Raw genomic sequence first — 13,003 nt, forward strand, 5'->3', positions numbered from 1 at the left:
TCAAAAAATAAATCGAACAAAACGATTAGAACAACACCTATAGGCGGCTAAGTGAATGGTAATAGGGTGAATGGATCGGGCCAGCGTGGTGATGTTAGCAAGGGTTATAAAAATGGTTGGGTGAAGTGGGTGTAAGTAGAAGGGAAAGATTTGAAGGAATAAAGGGGAAGGGAATCAATGGCGATAGGGAAATATGAAAGATATTAAAAAGAGAATAGGGAGGATAAATGTACATGACTGGCACATTGGGGGTCTCGTGCCTTGGTCATTCAACAAGAGAGAGAGAGAGAGAGAGAGAGAGAGAGAGAGAGAGAGAGAGAGAGAGAGAGGGGAAGCACCTATTGTCCGATGAGAAATTCGAAACGAAAAAAGAAAGAAATGAGCAAAGGAAGGAGGGGAAGAATAAGGGAGAAAGAGAAGGGGAGAGCTCTTTCTTTTCGTCTTTTATAATTAAGGATAAAGGGGGAGAGGAGATGGATTTTAAGTGGTGGCCCATCAAGGTTAGTTGGGTATTAAAATAGGAAAGACTTTGGGTTTTAAAAGGGGTCCTGTAGCCCATGGCTGTAAAGTGGAATTAGGTAAGGAGACTTTAAGGTCATAAGTAATAGGCCATAGATAGAGGAGTAAGGGAAGTGGGCCATGGTAGTGATGTGGACATCCTTCACATCTAGGACCAATCAAATATATGCAAAAAAAAACTAAAATAAAATGCCTGAATAAAATAAAACAAACTAATCCTAGGTTAAATCACATCATTTTGTGGCACAAATTCCAATCTAATCTCCCCCCCCCCCCCAACCCTATTTCCTTCGTTAGAAAATTCTTCCCATCCCATCTATTCTCTAAAATAGAATAGACCTATTTCTTATATGATGGTTTCATCTTGTATATTCTTCAAGTCCTCCTCTACTTCATTCCTATTCTTTCCCAATTTGTCACTATAAAGGTTACTCAGGACAATTGACAATTAGCTACTTTGGAAGGGTCGGATCATTATCATTGCTTACTCATGACAATTGACAATATCCATGTGAAGGACATACCAAGAACCTAAATGGGAGAAAAATCTGGAGCAAGAATCTTGGATGTCAGGGATTGGCTTAACATTGTTTGAATCAATTCCACTCTTCTCTAGAGGTTATTGCAGAAGTTCTACGCACCACCTCTATAAAAGAACTCTTCAAAGGGTCTAGACCAAGGAAGCAGGATTCTTCCCTGGGAGCTTTCGATTCCCGCTCTGGCAACCTTGGTCTAGACGACTACAACACATAGTAGCATGAAGCTAGTATCTTCCAACTTTAGGCTGAAATCCAAAAATGCCACAAAGGTAGCCTCACCATAGATGAGTTTTTGCTGATTTTTTTTTTTTTTTTGAACGGTTTATTTTGCTTTTCTTTCATGGATCTAATGTATGGAACCTACTTGGATTGATTAAGTTCGTATTATTGGATGAACTGAAAATAAAGAACATTTTTTTTATCAGTCTGCTTCAATCAGACCACCTCTTGTCAAACATTATAAAGTTCGTTACACTTTAATTCCACCGGAAAATGATTACAAGGTTTTCAAGGGTTCACTTGTCACATTGAAGGAGTATGTAACTGTTAAAGTGAAAGGAAAAAGACAAGTACTTGCAGCAGACAAGCCAAGTTGTGGAGTTAGGCATACAAAAGAAAGGAAGAAGATGGAAAGGGAGAAAAAGAGGAGGAAATTAGTGAGGTTTGAAGTACGACCCACGCCCTTTATAAACACTAACATTCAAATTACAGTGATGTCATTAGGGAACCTATTATGATCGTACAGGTGGTCGTGGCCAAGGTAGACCCTCAATCTAAGGTTATCATCTTCGACCTACAAAAGGGGTGCCTCAACATGACCACTTACATATGCCACCACACTCTGGTTAAGTTTTGTTGGTCCTCCACAAAGCTTTGGATCACTCAAATTGCATTCATTGTTCTGCCATCATCCATGGGATCTTACCACATGATTCAAAGTATCAACAATTCCCAACAACTAATGCATCAGATGAGATATCCAACTGTCATCTCCATCAGAAGTTCTTCAAGTGAATGATTCAGGTGCCAAGCATCATCTAATTGGTGATTCATGTAGAACGTGCCAAGATCACACGTTCTTTCCATATTGTCTTGGAAGACGTGTGATCTTTGCCGAACACCTATGTTAGCAGTGCTTTCATTCCAGCATCTCTCTCTCTCTCTCTATATATATATATATATATATATATGAGAAAACTGTTGGTGCGCTTAAGCGCACCAAAATATAGTGCGCTGAAGTGTTTAGTGATGTTTCTTATTGGTGCGTTTAGGGTGGGCCCAACATAAAACGAGAAACCCCATTTCGTATGTGAAAAAACCCAACGCATACTGTTTCGAGAAAACCTTCTCTCTTCCAAAAAAAAACCCAAAATGCTACTCTAGGGTTTGTACTCTGACAAAAGCCCTTCTTCCCTCCGACGGATTTCCTCCTTCGCCGACGGCATCCCTCATCCCAGGTTAGTACCATTTTAATTTTTTCTTTCCTTCAAACCTTTTTTTTTTCTCTTTCCTTCCATACAAGAAGAGAAGGAGAAAATTTGATTTTTTGATGAAATATTCATGAAAAAATTGAGGAAGGAGATGATGGTGAAATCAGATGGGGTTTTCTTGTGTGGGTTTCTTGGGTTTTTTTCTGTTTTGGGTTTTCATGGTAGAGGAAGGAGATGATGGTGTTTTCAGAAGGGGTTTTTCGTTTTACACATGTTTTTTTATTGATTTTTTAGGTGAAATATCCATGAAAAATCTGATTTCATATGTGAAGAAACCCAAAAGTGAATTTTGTACATAAGAATGGAGTTTTATCTAGGGTTGCTTCCTTTGGGATCTGTTGCTAATTTTAGAAATTCAGGTTCTTGTTTTTTCTCCTCCGTCCAGGTTAGTCCCATTTTTTTGTTTTTTTTTTCCTTCAAACCCAGAATAGAAATGAGGGTTAAGATCATCCTATGGATATGATTTATGGGTCACAACCTATTTACATTGTGGCTGAACAAATGGACGGTATGGATCATCTACAGTGAGCCACCCATCATATAATTTCTTATTTTTTTCCCTTCCATTTAGCAGGAGAAATGGTAGACGAAGAGTTTCTCTAATTTTATCTCTCCAAGAGTCTCTCTAACGTTTCTGCTACAGAGAGCCCTTTGTCAAGTTTGCAGAAGAATTTTCACACAGAAAAACCCTATTTTTCTGTGTGAAAATTCCACATTTTACCCAAAAAACCAGCTGTCTTATGGTTATTTATAATGCGGGTACATTCTTATTTGTCTCTTCTTTCAATTACTAGGAAAATGGAACCAACCTCTTCGCAATCGTGTGGGTTACGTATCGAGGATAATGACTGTGCACAGTTTGGTTTTGTTGATGATGCTTTCTCGCAAGCCTCCGGGTTAGGTATTGAAGAAGTTGACGCTCATGGTCTTATTGTGGTTGATGATGGGGGTGGTGATGGGGTTAATCTGATTGACGATAATATAGAATGGCCAGATACTGATATGAATGACGAAGATGAGGGTGGTAGTACGCCCAATAAGGCTGCTAGTGAGAATAGCAGTGTGAATAAGCCGTTTCTGAACCAAGTGTTTGATGATTTGGATGTCTGCCTTTGAATTCTACAATTCTTATGCACCGGCTACTGGTTTTGGATTACGGAAATCCAGTACAAATAGTTCTAAAAAAACAAATAATGTGAACTCAAGGAAATTTGTGTGTGATAGAGAAGGGATGAAAAAGTATAAGGCAAGGAAAGTGGATGATGGTAAGGAAATGAGCGAAAGACGAGCTGTCAGATTGAATTGCAAAGCTAAGATGATCATAAAACTAAGAGATGGGAAGTGGGTAGTGACCACCTTTGATGACATTCATTCTCATATTCTGACCTCCCCACTTAAGAGGCAAATGCACCGTTTCCATAATAGATTCAGTAAGAGTGATAGTGTTAAGACGTTGATTGACTGTCTCGATGAGACTCAGATGTCGGCTACGAGGATTGCAAAGGCCATTAATTCAACAAACGATGGAATAACAGGTGTGGTAACACCTGATCAAGTTGCTTCCCATTTGAGAAAAAAAAGAGTGAACAATATAGGCCAAGAAGCTGTCTTAATGGCCAACCATCTCCAAAACAAGCGATCAGAAGACCCGAATTTCTTTTTCTCGATAGAGTTGGATACGGATGGGACCTTCCGGTCTATGTTCTGGGCTGATGCTAAGGCTAGAGATGCTTACATGACACTCAGCGATGTCATTGTATTTGATGTCACTTACAAAACCAATAGGTTATCTCTGCAATTTGCACCATTTACGGGAGTGAACCATCATAGACAGTCGACCCTATTCGGATGTGTCCTGTTAGCTGATAAGATAGAGGAAACCTTCAGTTGGTTATTTGAACAGTGGTTGACATGCATGCATGGTAAAGCACCTGATGCAATAATAACTTATATGGATCCGGCCATGAAAAATGCAATTGGAAGAGTTTTTCTAGTCACCCGTCATAGATTTTTGCTTACAACCAACCCACAATCTGTTTGATCAAATGCCTATAAGAAGATCTTTGTATTTAACCTAAGTTCAATCACAAAAGGGAAAAGTTTAATCAAGACCCGAGAAGTGTACAGAAGTAATATATTTCGATGACATAACCAAAAACTCTATTGAGGCAATCAAAAGGAAGAAAATAAGTAAAATAAAATAAGGAGAAAAAACAAGAACCTGAATTTCTAAAATTAGCAACAGATCCCAAAGGAAGCAACCCTAGATAAAACTCCATTTTTAAGTACAAAATTCATTTTTGGGTTTTTTCACATACGAAATCAGATTTTTCATGGATATTTCACCTAAAAAATTAATAAAAAATGTGTAAAATGAAAAACCCCTTTCTGAAAACACCATCATCTCCTTCTTCTACCATGAAAACCCAAAACAGAAAAAAACCCAAGAAAACCACACAAGAAAACCCCATCTGATTTCACCATCATCTCCTTCCTCAAGTTTTCATGGATATTTCATCAAAAAATCAGATTTTCTCCTTCTCTTCTTGTATGGAAGGAAAGAGAAAAAAAAAGGTTTGAAGGGAAGAAAAAATTAAAATGGTACTAACCTGGGATGAGGGACGCCGTCGGCGAAGGAGGGAATCCGTCGGAGGGCTTTCGTCGGAGGGAAGAAGGGCTTTCGTCGGAGTACAAACCCTAGAGTAGCGTTTTGGGTTTTTTCACATACGAAATGGGGTTTCTCGTTTTATGTTGGGCCCACCCTAAATGCACCAATAAGAAACATCACTAACACTTCAGCGCACTATATTTTGGTGCGCTTAAGCGCACCGACAGATTTCTCTCTCTCTCTGTCTCTCTCTCTCTCTCTCTCTATATATATATATATATATATATATATATATATATATATATATATATATATATATATGGAATGACAAGTAATCGTGTAGATCACAAACAAAGAAACAATAAATTATTGAAAATATAATTTTATACAATAAACAATATAGTGAACTTCCTAAAACATAAGACCAAAGTTTTAAATCTCGGTTTCGGTTTCGGTACGAAATTTCGGACGAAATCTTGTAAAAATTTCACCGACATTTCGATGAAATTTCGGAAATTTCCGAAACGTTTCACCGAATTTTGTACTTCACCGAAACGTTTCACCGAAATTTCCGAAACGTTTCACCGCCGAAATTTCACCGAAATTTTACCGAAACGAAACGTTTCGGCCGAAATTTCCCAAACGTTTCGGCGAAGTTTGGTACTTTTCCGACTTACAGTGAATTTCGTATCGGTTTCCACCGAAACCGAAATATTTTGGCCGAAATTTAAAACCATGCATAAGACAAATTCTGCTATGCATTTCTTCTCTAAACATTTGTAGTATATTTTCCTGTTCAACAATGCATTTGTGAGTCATTTAGTATAATATTTGCTCATTTAGCATAATAGAAAAGTGCTTTTACAAGTCTAAGCAGCCGGTGGAACAATGCATTTGTAAGTCATGTATTTGTATGAGTTTTAAGCAACGGGTGGAAGTGAGAGAAATCATGTTACCGTAGCAAGGGAAGTGCCTCATCTTGATGTCCCATATCCAAGTGTTGAAGAGCGACCTGTAGAAAGTATCAGAAACAGATGAAAGTGGTATTTTACAATTTTATTTAGAATTCATGCTATAGAGAGTGCATTTTCATCTTCTTTACTCACAGCAAGGAGCTCATCAGGTGGAAGATTTTCTGTAGGAGCTTTATGCTCCAATGGAAGAGATGTTGCAGGCAGCCCCAACTTTTGAAGATTATAAGGATGCTTGAGAGATAGTGGCTACAAAATCCATTTCTTGAAAAAGTAATGAAAACAGTATTTGTGGAAAATCACAATTTTTATTTATGCCCCATTTGTTTGAGATTATGATAACCGATGGTGAGCCCCCAGACCGATTATTGGACTCAAAATTACATTAATTTTGAGTCCAATAATCAGTTTTGGGGCTCACCATCGGTTTCCATAATCTCAAACGAAAGGGCCTCAGCATTTTCACATGATAGATGATGGATTTTGATTTTTTACTACTCACATGAAGTGGCTTAGCAGGGAGAAGATTTTCTGTAGACATTTTATGCTCCTGTGGAACATTTCTTGCAGGTAACCCCAACTGCTTAAGAATGTAAGGATGCTTGAGAGACAGTTGCTGCAAAATCCATTGTGAGAAAATGTAGTTAGAAAAGGCTTTTAAATTTGGCGAAGCATCGTAGGAACTTCAATAAGCGTCGAGCAAAACATATGCGTAAGGCAGTAACCCAAGAGGAAATGACGCATAGATATCCTAATGGGTACATCATTGTAATCAAGGTTTTAAATGTCGATTTCGGCCGAAATCATGTAAAAATTTGACAAAAATTTCGGTTTTCTTAAAATTTCCACCGAAACAGTACAAAATTTCAGTGGAGATTTCAGCCATTTCGGTGGAAATTTTGGTAATTTCGGTGGAAATCTTTTACATTTCGGTAGAACTTTTGTAAATAAGGGTGAAAAACGAAATAACCGAAATTTCAGATTTCGGTGAAATTTTGGGGATTTCATGTAAAAATCCGATTCAATGTAATTTCGGTTTTGGTCCAAACCGAAACTGAAATATTTCGGCCGAAATTTAAAACTATGATTGTAATTCCATACTTGGACAGAAAACATGGAGGAAGCACAAATCGATCAAGGTGTATCAAAGCAACACATGTCAGCTTATATAAGCAGAGCTCACAAACATGGGGGGGGGGGGCACATTATTTGGATGGACCGAAACCGAAATATTTCAGCCGAAATTTCGGATTTCGGCTGAAATTTAAAACTATGATTGTAATTCCATACTTGCACAGAAAACATGGAGGAAGCACAAATCGATCAAGGTGCATCAAAGCAACACATGCTATGTTATGGCTCATGGGGTGCAGATATCAAAATATTTTTTGTGCACATCAGCCATAGAATCACCTAATTTGTGATGGTGTGCAAATTTTGGACATGTATGTGTTGCGAAGGGAACTCGATGTAATGATCATAACACTTTATGCTCCACTGTGGTTTTATTGTCTTATAGATGAGATTAAGTTATGGCTGAAGATATCATGGGCTTGGCCTACTATGGAGAGGTACACTTTGGCCAAATGGGAAACACCAAGTCATCATTGAATGAAGGTGAGTAAATGAGCTTGAGCAATTAAAGATGTCATTAAAACCATAGATTTTCAAACATTGCAATGACAGCATTCCAGACAACAAATAACAAACCAGAATACTAGAATAGAAGCCCCCATTACTTCCGGAGAATGTAATGGGGGCTGGGGATGGGTAGTGTCTACTGTTGGTTTTGTATCCCTCTGAAGTAATGTTCGCAGGCTGTTTGGGTCGTGCTCCGGCTGGGGACATCTTGCCACCTGCTCGGTTTTTATTTCATTAATAAATGTCATCATTCAAAAAGGGAAAAAAAGAAAATAGAAGCCATCTAAAAAAAAGCAATATATTGATTACAAATTAAAACAATCCTCTAGTGCCTTGTTTGAGAAGTTGAGCAGTATCGCTTTGAGGCTTGGATTTCAGATGAGTAACCCAACTTACCATATGAAAGGAGAAGAAAGAAATGTATCACAGTGTTGTTTGTGTGGACAATAATTGTGCAAGAAGGAAATGACTATCTCCATTCAGGAGGTGAAACACCCCTTGGGAATGGTTTTTGATAAAAATAAAAATAAAAGGACCATGAACCCTTAGATATTCTTTTGGCATTCATGTTGCCAAATCTCAAAGATGAATATCATTTGCATTTGAAGCATGCTCTTTTAACTTTTAGAAGAAACGGGTGAACTTGGATCAGAGCAGCTTGATGCACAATTGAACTAAACCACCATCTTACGCCAAAAGATGGAGAGCACTTGGAAGACCAAAGATAGTATCAGAAGCTTGTTGTAAAATTGATCAATCATAATATCAAGGCTAAAGCATGCTTGCAATTAGTGCATTCTCCCCAAACTACTCAAAGGTGTTCTAAAAAATTCCAAGATACTTGGCATTCTTACTCACCTCATGGTCATCCATGTATTTTAGCATTCCCTCAAGTGTCGATAGAACAGGATCTCCTGGTATAGAGGTTATGCTAGAGGGTAATATCTCTTTCTAGCTGGTAACCATTTTAAATGGAAAACTAAGAAGGGAAGTGAAGCGGTGCAGTAAGTGTCAAGGCTGAGCATAAAGCCATGGAATAAACTACAGAGAAGATGATGTGTTTGAAGAATCTGTTAAGGAAGATTAGGATTGCAATTCAAGTTCTTACATGTATGCATTGGCAACAATTAGCCAACCAAAGATATATTCCAGTTCAGTTTAATGTGAAAACAATCCACCAAAAAAATGAGAACAAAGCATGTAGAAGTTGACTGTCATTAATGTTCAAGAAAAAGTAACAAATAAAGAGAAGACAACTACATCCATCAAGTCAAAATTTCAATTCACTGTAATGTTCAAGAAGACTACTGGAGACAACAAATTGTGTATACTGAAGCAAGCTAGGAATGATTAATATCCATGTTCCATCTTGAGGAAGAGTTTCAGATACTGGGACAATTTTTTACATTTTTCATGTTTATTTATTTTCTTCCCTGTTTTATCTAATAAGTCTACTAATCAGCCATGCTACTTGTTTTTTGGGACATCATATTCTCATCAAGGAGGATTGCCTCATTGTCATCCACTAGGCAAGGAAAAAGTCAAGCCCTTTAAGATACTTCTTCCAATACTAGATGACAACTTAACTTCTAGTCAAAAGTCATGCTGGCTTCACTCACTCAAATACATTGGGACATACAGCGATAGAAAATGAATTCATAAAAGGGGGTACAACTAGCATCACGCATGATGCAGGTCTTCCCATGATTCTTTTATCTCACCATTGAAGTTTTGACTTGAAGCATATAAGCCAAAGTGTGAGAACAAACCTGAACCACATTCAATGAACTGTTTGTCAGCCAATAGACTAAACTCCCCTGAAAAAAAAAAGAATCAAGCATGTAAGTCTGTGGTCATACCCTTGGGGAAAAGAATTCCATGATGTTTGGATGAATCAGTAGCTTGAGAACAACAAAAAATAAGCTACTAACGCCATGCAAAACATATGAACCAAACCTTTAGTATTTTTATATTTCATCGTAAAAGTAACTTTTCCAGGGGTCTTTATCATTCATCTAATGCATCATCACCATCATCAAATATGTTTGCAAACAATTGAATAAATCCATTCAAGATTTTCCTTAATAAACTTTCCACAATATGTGTGGAAAGCAATGAAGCTGAAAGAAAACAGCAAAAGAAATGCAGGTAAGCATGGACAATTGGAACAAATCTCAAGGGACAAAGTACTAAGCCCTGAAATTGAACCTTAAGCAGACTAGCTATTTCATAATCACCAGGGATGATGAGTATAAGATATGAATGAAAACAGATGCATGCACTATGCAGGTTATATCGTAAAATGTTCACAACATCTATTTATCCATTTTTCTTTTTCTGTTTTTTTTAAAGGAGTATCCAACTTTGAAACCGAGCATTGCAAGTTTCCAACTCACTCGACACGCACATGACAAGGCTAAAAAGTTATCAGTGGATTTCTTTTGAGGGGCTTCATAAACTTGCTTATTGACTACACAGAAGAAAAACTTGAATAGAAGGCATGTGATCCAAAAGAATATGGTCTAACATTCGATAAACATGGAGAAGAAAGGGTTCACCAACCTGGGGAACACAAAACCCAATAAGAAAAATAGGGATGGTCAGGACATCCAAGTATAGCTTGTAGTACTGCAACAGAAATTACAAGTCATTTGAGTTGCGCACAAATTTTTAAGTGTAGAGAAAAAGTATATGCATAAAAAATTAAAAATAAAAGAAAGCATATAAGAAATGGGATCCACTGCTGAATTTCTGATTGGGATCTAGACAGGAAGCTAATTCAATGATTCATTCATAAAAGCGTAAAGGGAATGATAAACTCTATGATTTGTGGAGACGGACACGGGTGTCGCATGCCGACACGGATACGGAGTGTCAGACACGACGAACCCCCAAAATTTAGAAACGAGGACATGGCTAAAATAGAAAGTATATATATGATACAACAGTAAATATTAGATTAAAAAACAGAAAAAAAGTTTATAATAAAAAAAGAGTAAATAATAAAAGAGGTAAACACAATATGCAATAATAAAACAAAATGTCACACTTGACACGGCACAAAAACATGTCCACACACCCACATTAAAGTCTAACACTTATCGCAGTACATTGAAAAGTGTCCAAAGGAGTGTCGACACGGGTGGACACGTGTGTCGTGTCGGACACGGCTGGACACGTGTGTCAGCAATAAATTAGAATTGTTGGCTAAATCATAGGATAAACTGAAGGGCGCCCTTTCAAAATTCAGCAGCAAGGGCACCCCCATTTGATCCACATCATCAAGGTGCATTTATCATTCCTTTCCTTCTATGTTTTTCAGCGCCATTATAAATGCACTTTGGTGACATGGATCCAATGGGTCGCCCTTGTGGCTGATTCTTGCAAGGTTACCCTTCACTTTAACATTCCTCAAAGCATAAATCCACTATTTACAGGAACCTTAATTTAAACAAGGGATTTGCCAAGAAATTTTGTGGAAAGGAATTTCACGGCTGACTTTTGCATGAGAGACGCAAAAGTCAGCCGCAAAATGCCTTTTCGCAAAATGCCCTAGCAAAATGCCTTTAAACAATAGCAAGATCAGATTTATTAAAAGAATTAACACTCACTCTTGCTAATAAGCCAATCACTCCAGGAAAGCTTCCAAGTGAAGTATTCCTGAAAGAAATCTAGAGACAATAAAATTATGTTAAGCCATGTCTTCTCTAAGTGAAAATATCAAAGTGAATATAAATCAAATTACAATTCAAGACATCTTTCAAGTCTTGAGATGAATTAAACCAGTAAACATCAATAAAAACAAGATCGATATCATGCCACTACCATCAGTAGAATAGCAATCACTGAGAAAAGAAAACACAGATGTCATCAACATACTTTCTACATGCTCATCAGGTCAAAGGAGATGATGGTGGGGGTCTTGAATTAATCCAGGAAAAAGAACATATGACTAGAAAATTAGAATTGTGTTTTTTGTAAGGAAGTTGAAGGCTATGATTTCACGGACTTGGTAGCTACAAAGTTATTTCTGAGACAGAGATGGAGATGAGGTGGTGGCAACATAAAATGCCTAGAACAACTACTCTGTATATTTTAAATTTAGTCGGTAATTATCAACAATTGAAGTTTCCTCTCTCCAGTATAGCCTAGTATAATTAGTGAAGAAAAAGTTACGAAACTAGATTATCACATTTTATGATGTAACTGAAGAGAAATTTTACAACAAAGCAACCATAAATCTTGTTGGCTACACATGCCGAGAAATTCCCATAACACATAAATACCATGTACACTAGCCGAGAAATTCCCAAGAAGGGGAGTTATGAATATGTTTAGACGATAAACATGCTACTTTGAGTGTATAAATAACATTTCTCCTTAAAACAAACTTCTTTGGTGATCGTTTCAACTTTCAACTGCCAAAGGGAAAAGTTCAAAATAAAGGGGGGTGTATTAATCAAAAGAAGTTGTGTATATATCAGTTGCCTTGAAATATAGAAAGAAACTAATGTTCAAAAGAATATAAAGAACATAGAAATTCCCATATCAAATTGGTACATATCATTTATCGAGGTAACCTGTATGTTTTCCAATTTAAATGGCTTGATATGCATTCTAAATTGTATGAAGTCCAGAAAAAGAACATGGTGTCAGATCACATAAAACATAAATACCATGTATAATATCTTGCATATCCGTGTATATACGAATGTATGATATATAAAAACTGCAAATTTTCAAAGGTCATAATGTCACTACATATGAATTTTATTTGCCATGCCAAGATTGTTTAGTGGTGAGCACAGGTATCCAATCCAATATATACCGACACAATATGGCAATATTTTTGAAGGGTCGATAAAACATAGCTCAAGTTCAACTTTAAGGAAAAAAAGAGGTGAATACATAAATACCTGAACATTCATGAAATGCAGGCAAGCGATCAATATTGGAAAAATAGGACCTAAGACACCATGTGGGAATTCAGTTAAGTTTTGGAACCACAACATGCCACCCTGAAACAAAATTATTAGCAAGCCCGTAAAAATAAAGGGAGACAAAGCAATTAACTATTTTCCAATGCCAAGGTAACATATTCCTGACAGTTCCAAAGAGTTCAAAATGCTGTATTGTATGCTTCTCCTTCCAGAAAAGTATAGCAATACACACCATAATTCAGATTCTTGGGGAGAACAGAAGATGTGTATGCTTTCATTCCCTAGAAAATATATA

At 37.1% G+C, this 13,003-nt stretch overlaps 1 protein-coding gene across 15 annotated transcripts in view; it reads right to left on the reverse strand.

Moving 5' to 3' along the window:
- The window catches only part of LOC143861245 (ALBINO3-like protein 2, chloroplastic), a 97,768-nt gene that overhangs the window by 2,897 nt on the left and 81,868 nt on the right, over positions 1-13,003 (reverse strand). For 3 of the 15 annotated variants that reach the window (XM_077372175.1, XM_077372181.1, XM_077372174.1), the window contains 7 exons: positions 12,685-12,786; positions 11,380-11,439; positions 10,331-10,396; positions 9,490-9,585; positions 6,630-6,743; positions 6,263-6,376; positions 6,113-6,168 (listed from right to left, as the gene is read on the reverse strand). In XM_077372175.1, the coding sequence (XP_077228290.1) occupies positions 6,113-6,168; positions 6,263-6,376; positions 6,630-6,743; positions 9,490-9,585; positions 10,331-10,396; positions 11,380-11,439; positions 12,685-12,786 (608 nt within the window). Of the gene's footprint in view, positions 1-4,349; positions 4,623-5,157; positions 5,246-6,112; positions 6,169-6,262; positions 6,377-6,629; positions 6,744-9,489; positions 9,586-10,330; positions 10,397-11,379; positions 11,440-12,684; positions 12,787-13,003 lie in introns of those variants that run through there. The other 12 variants (XM_077372189.1, XR_013239944.1, XM_077372179.1 and 9 more) reach the window with 12 other exon arrangements.

Source organism: Tasmannia lanceolata, unplaced genomic scaffold (genome assembly GCF_043159265.1).
Source record: "Tasmannia lanceolata isolate RefF3 unplaced genomic scaffold, GAP_Taslan_0.1 ptg000037l, whole genome shotgun sequence".
NCBI lineage: Eukaryota > Viridiplantae > Streptophyta > Magnoliopsida > Canellales > Winteraceae > Tasmannia > Tasmannia lanceolata.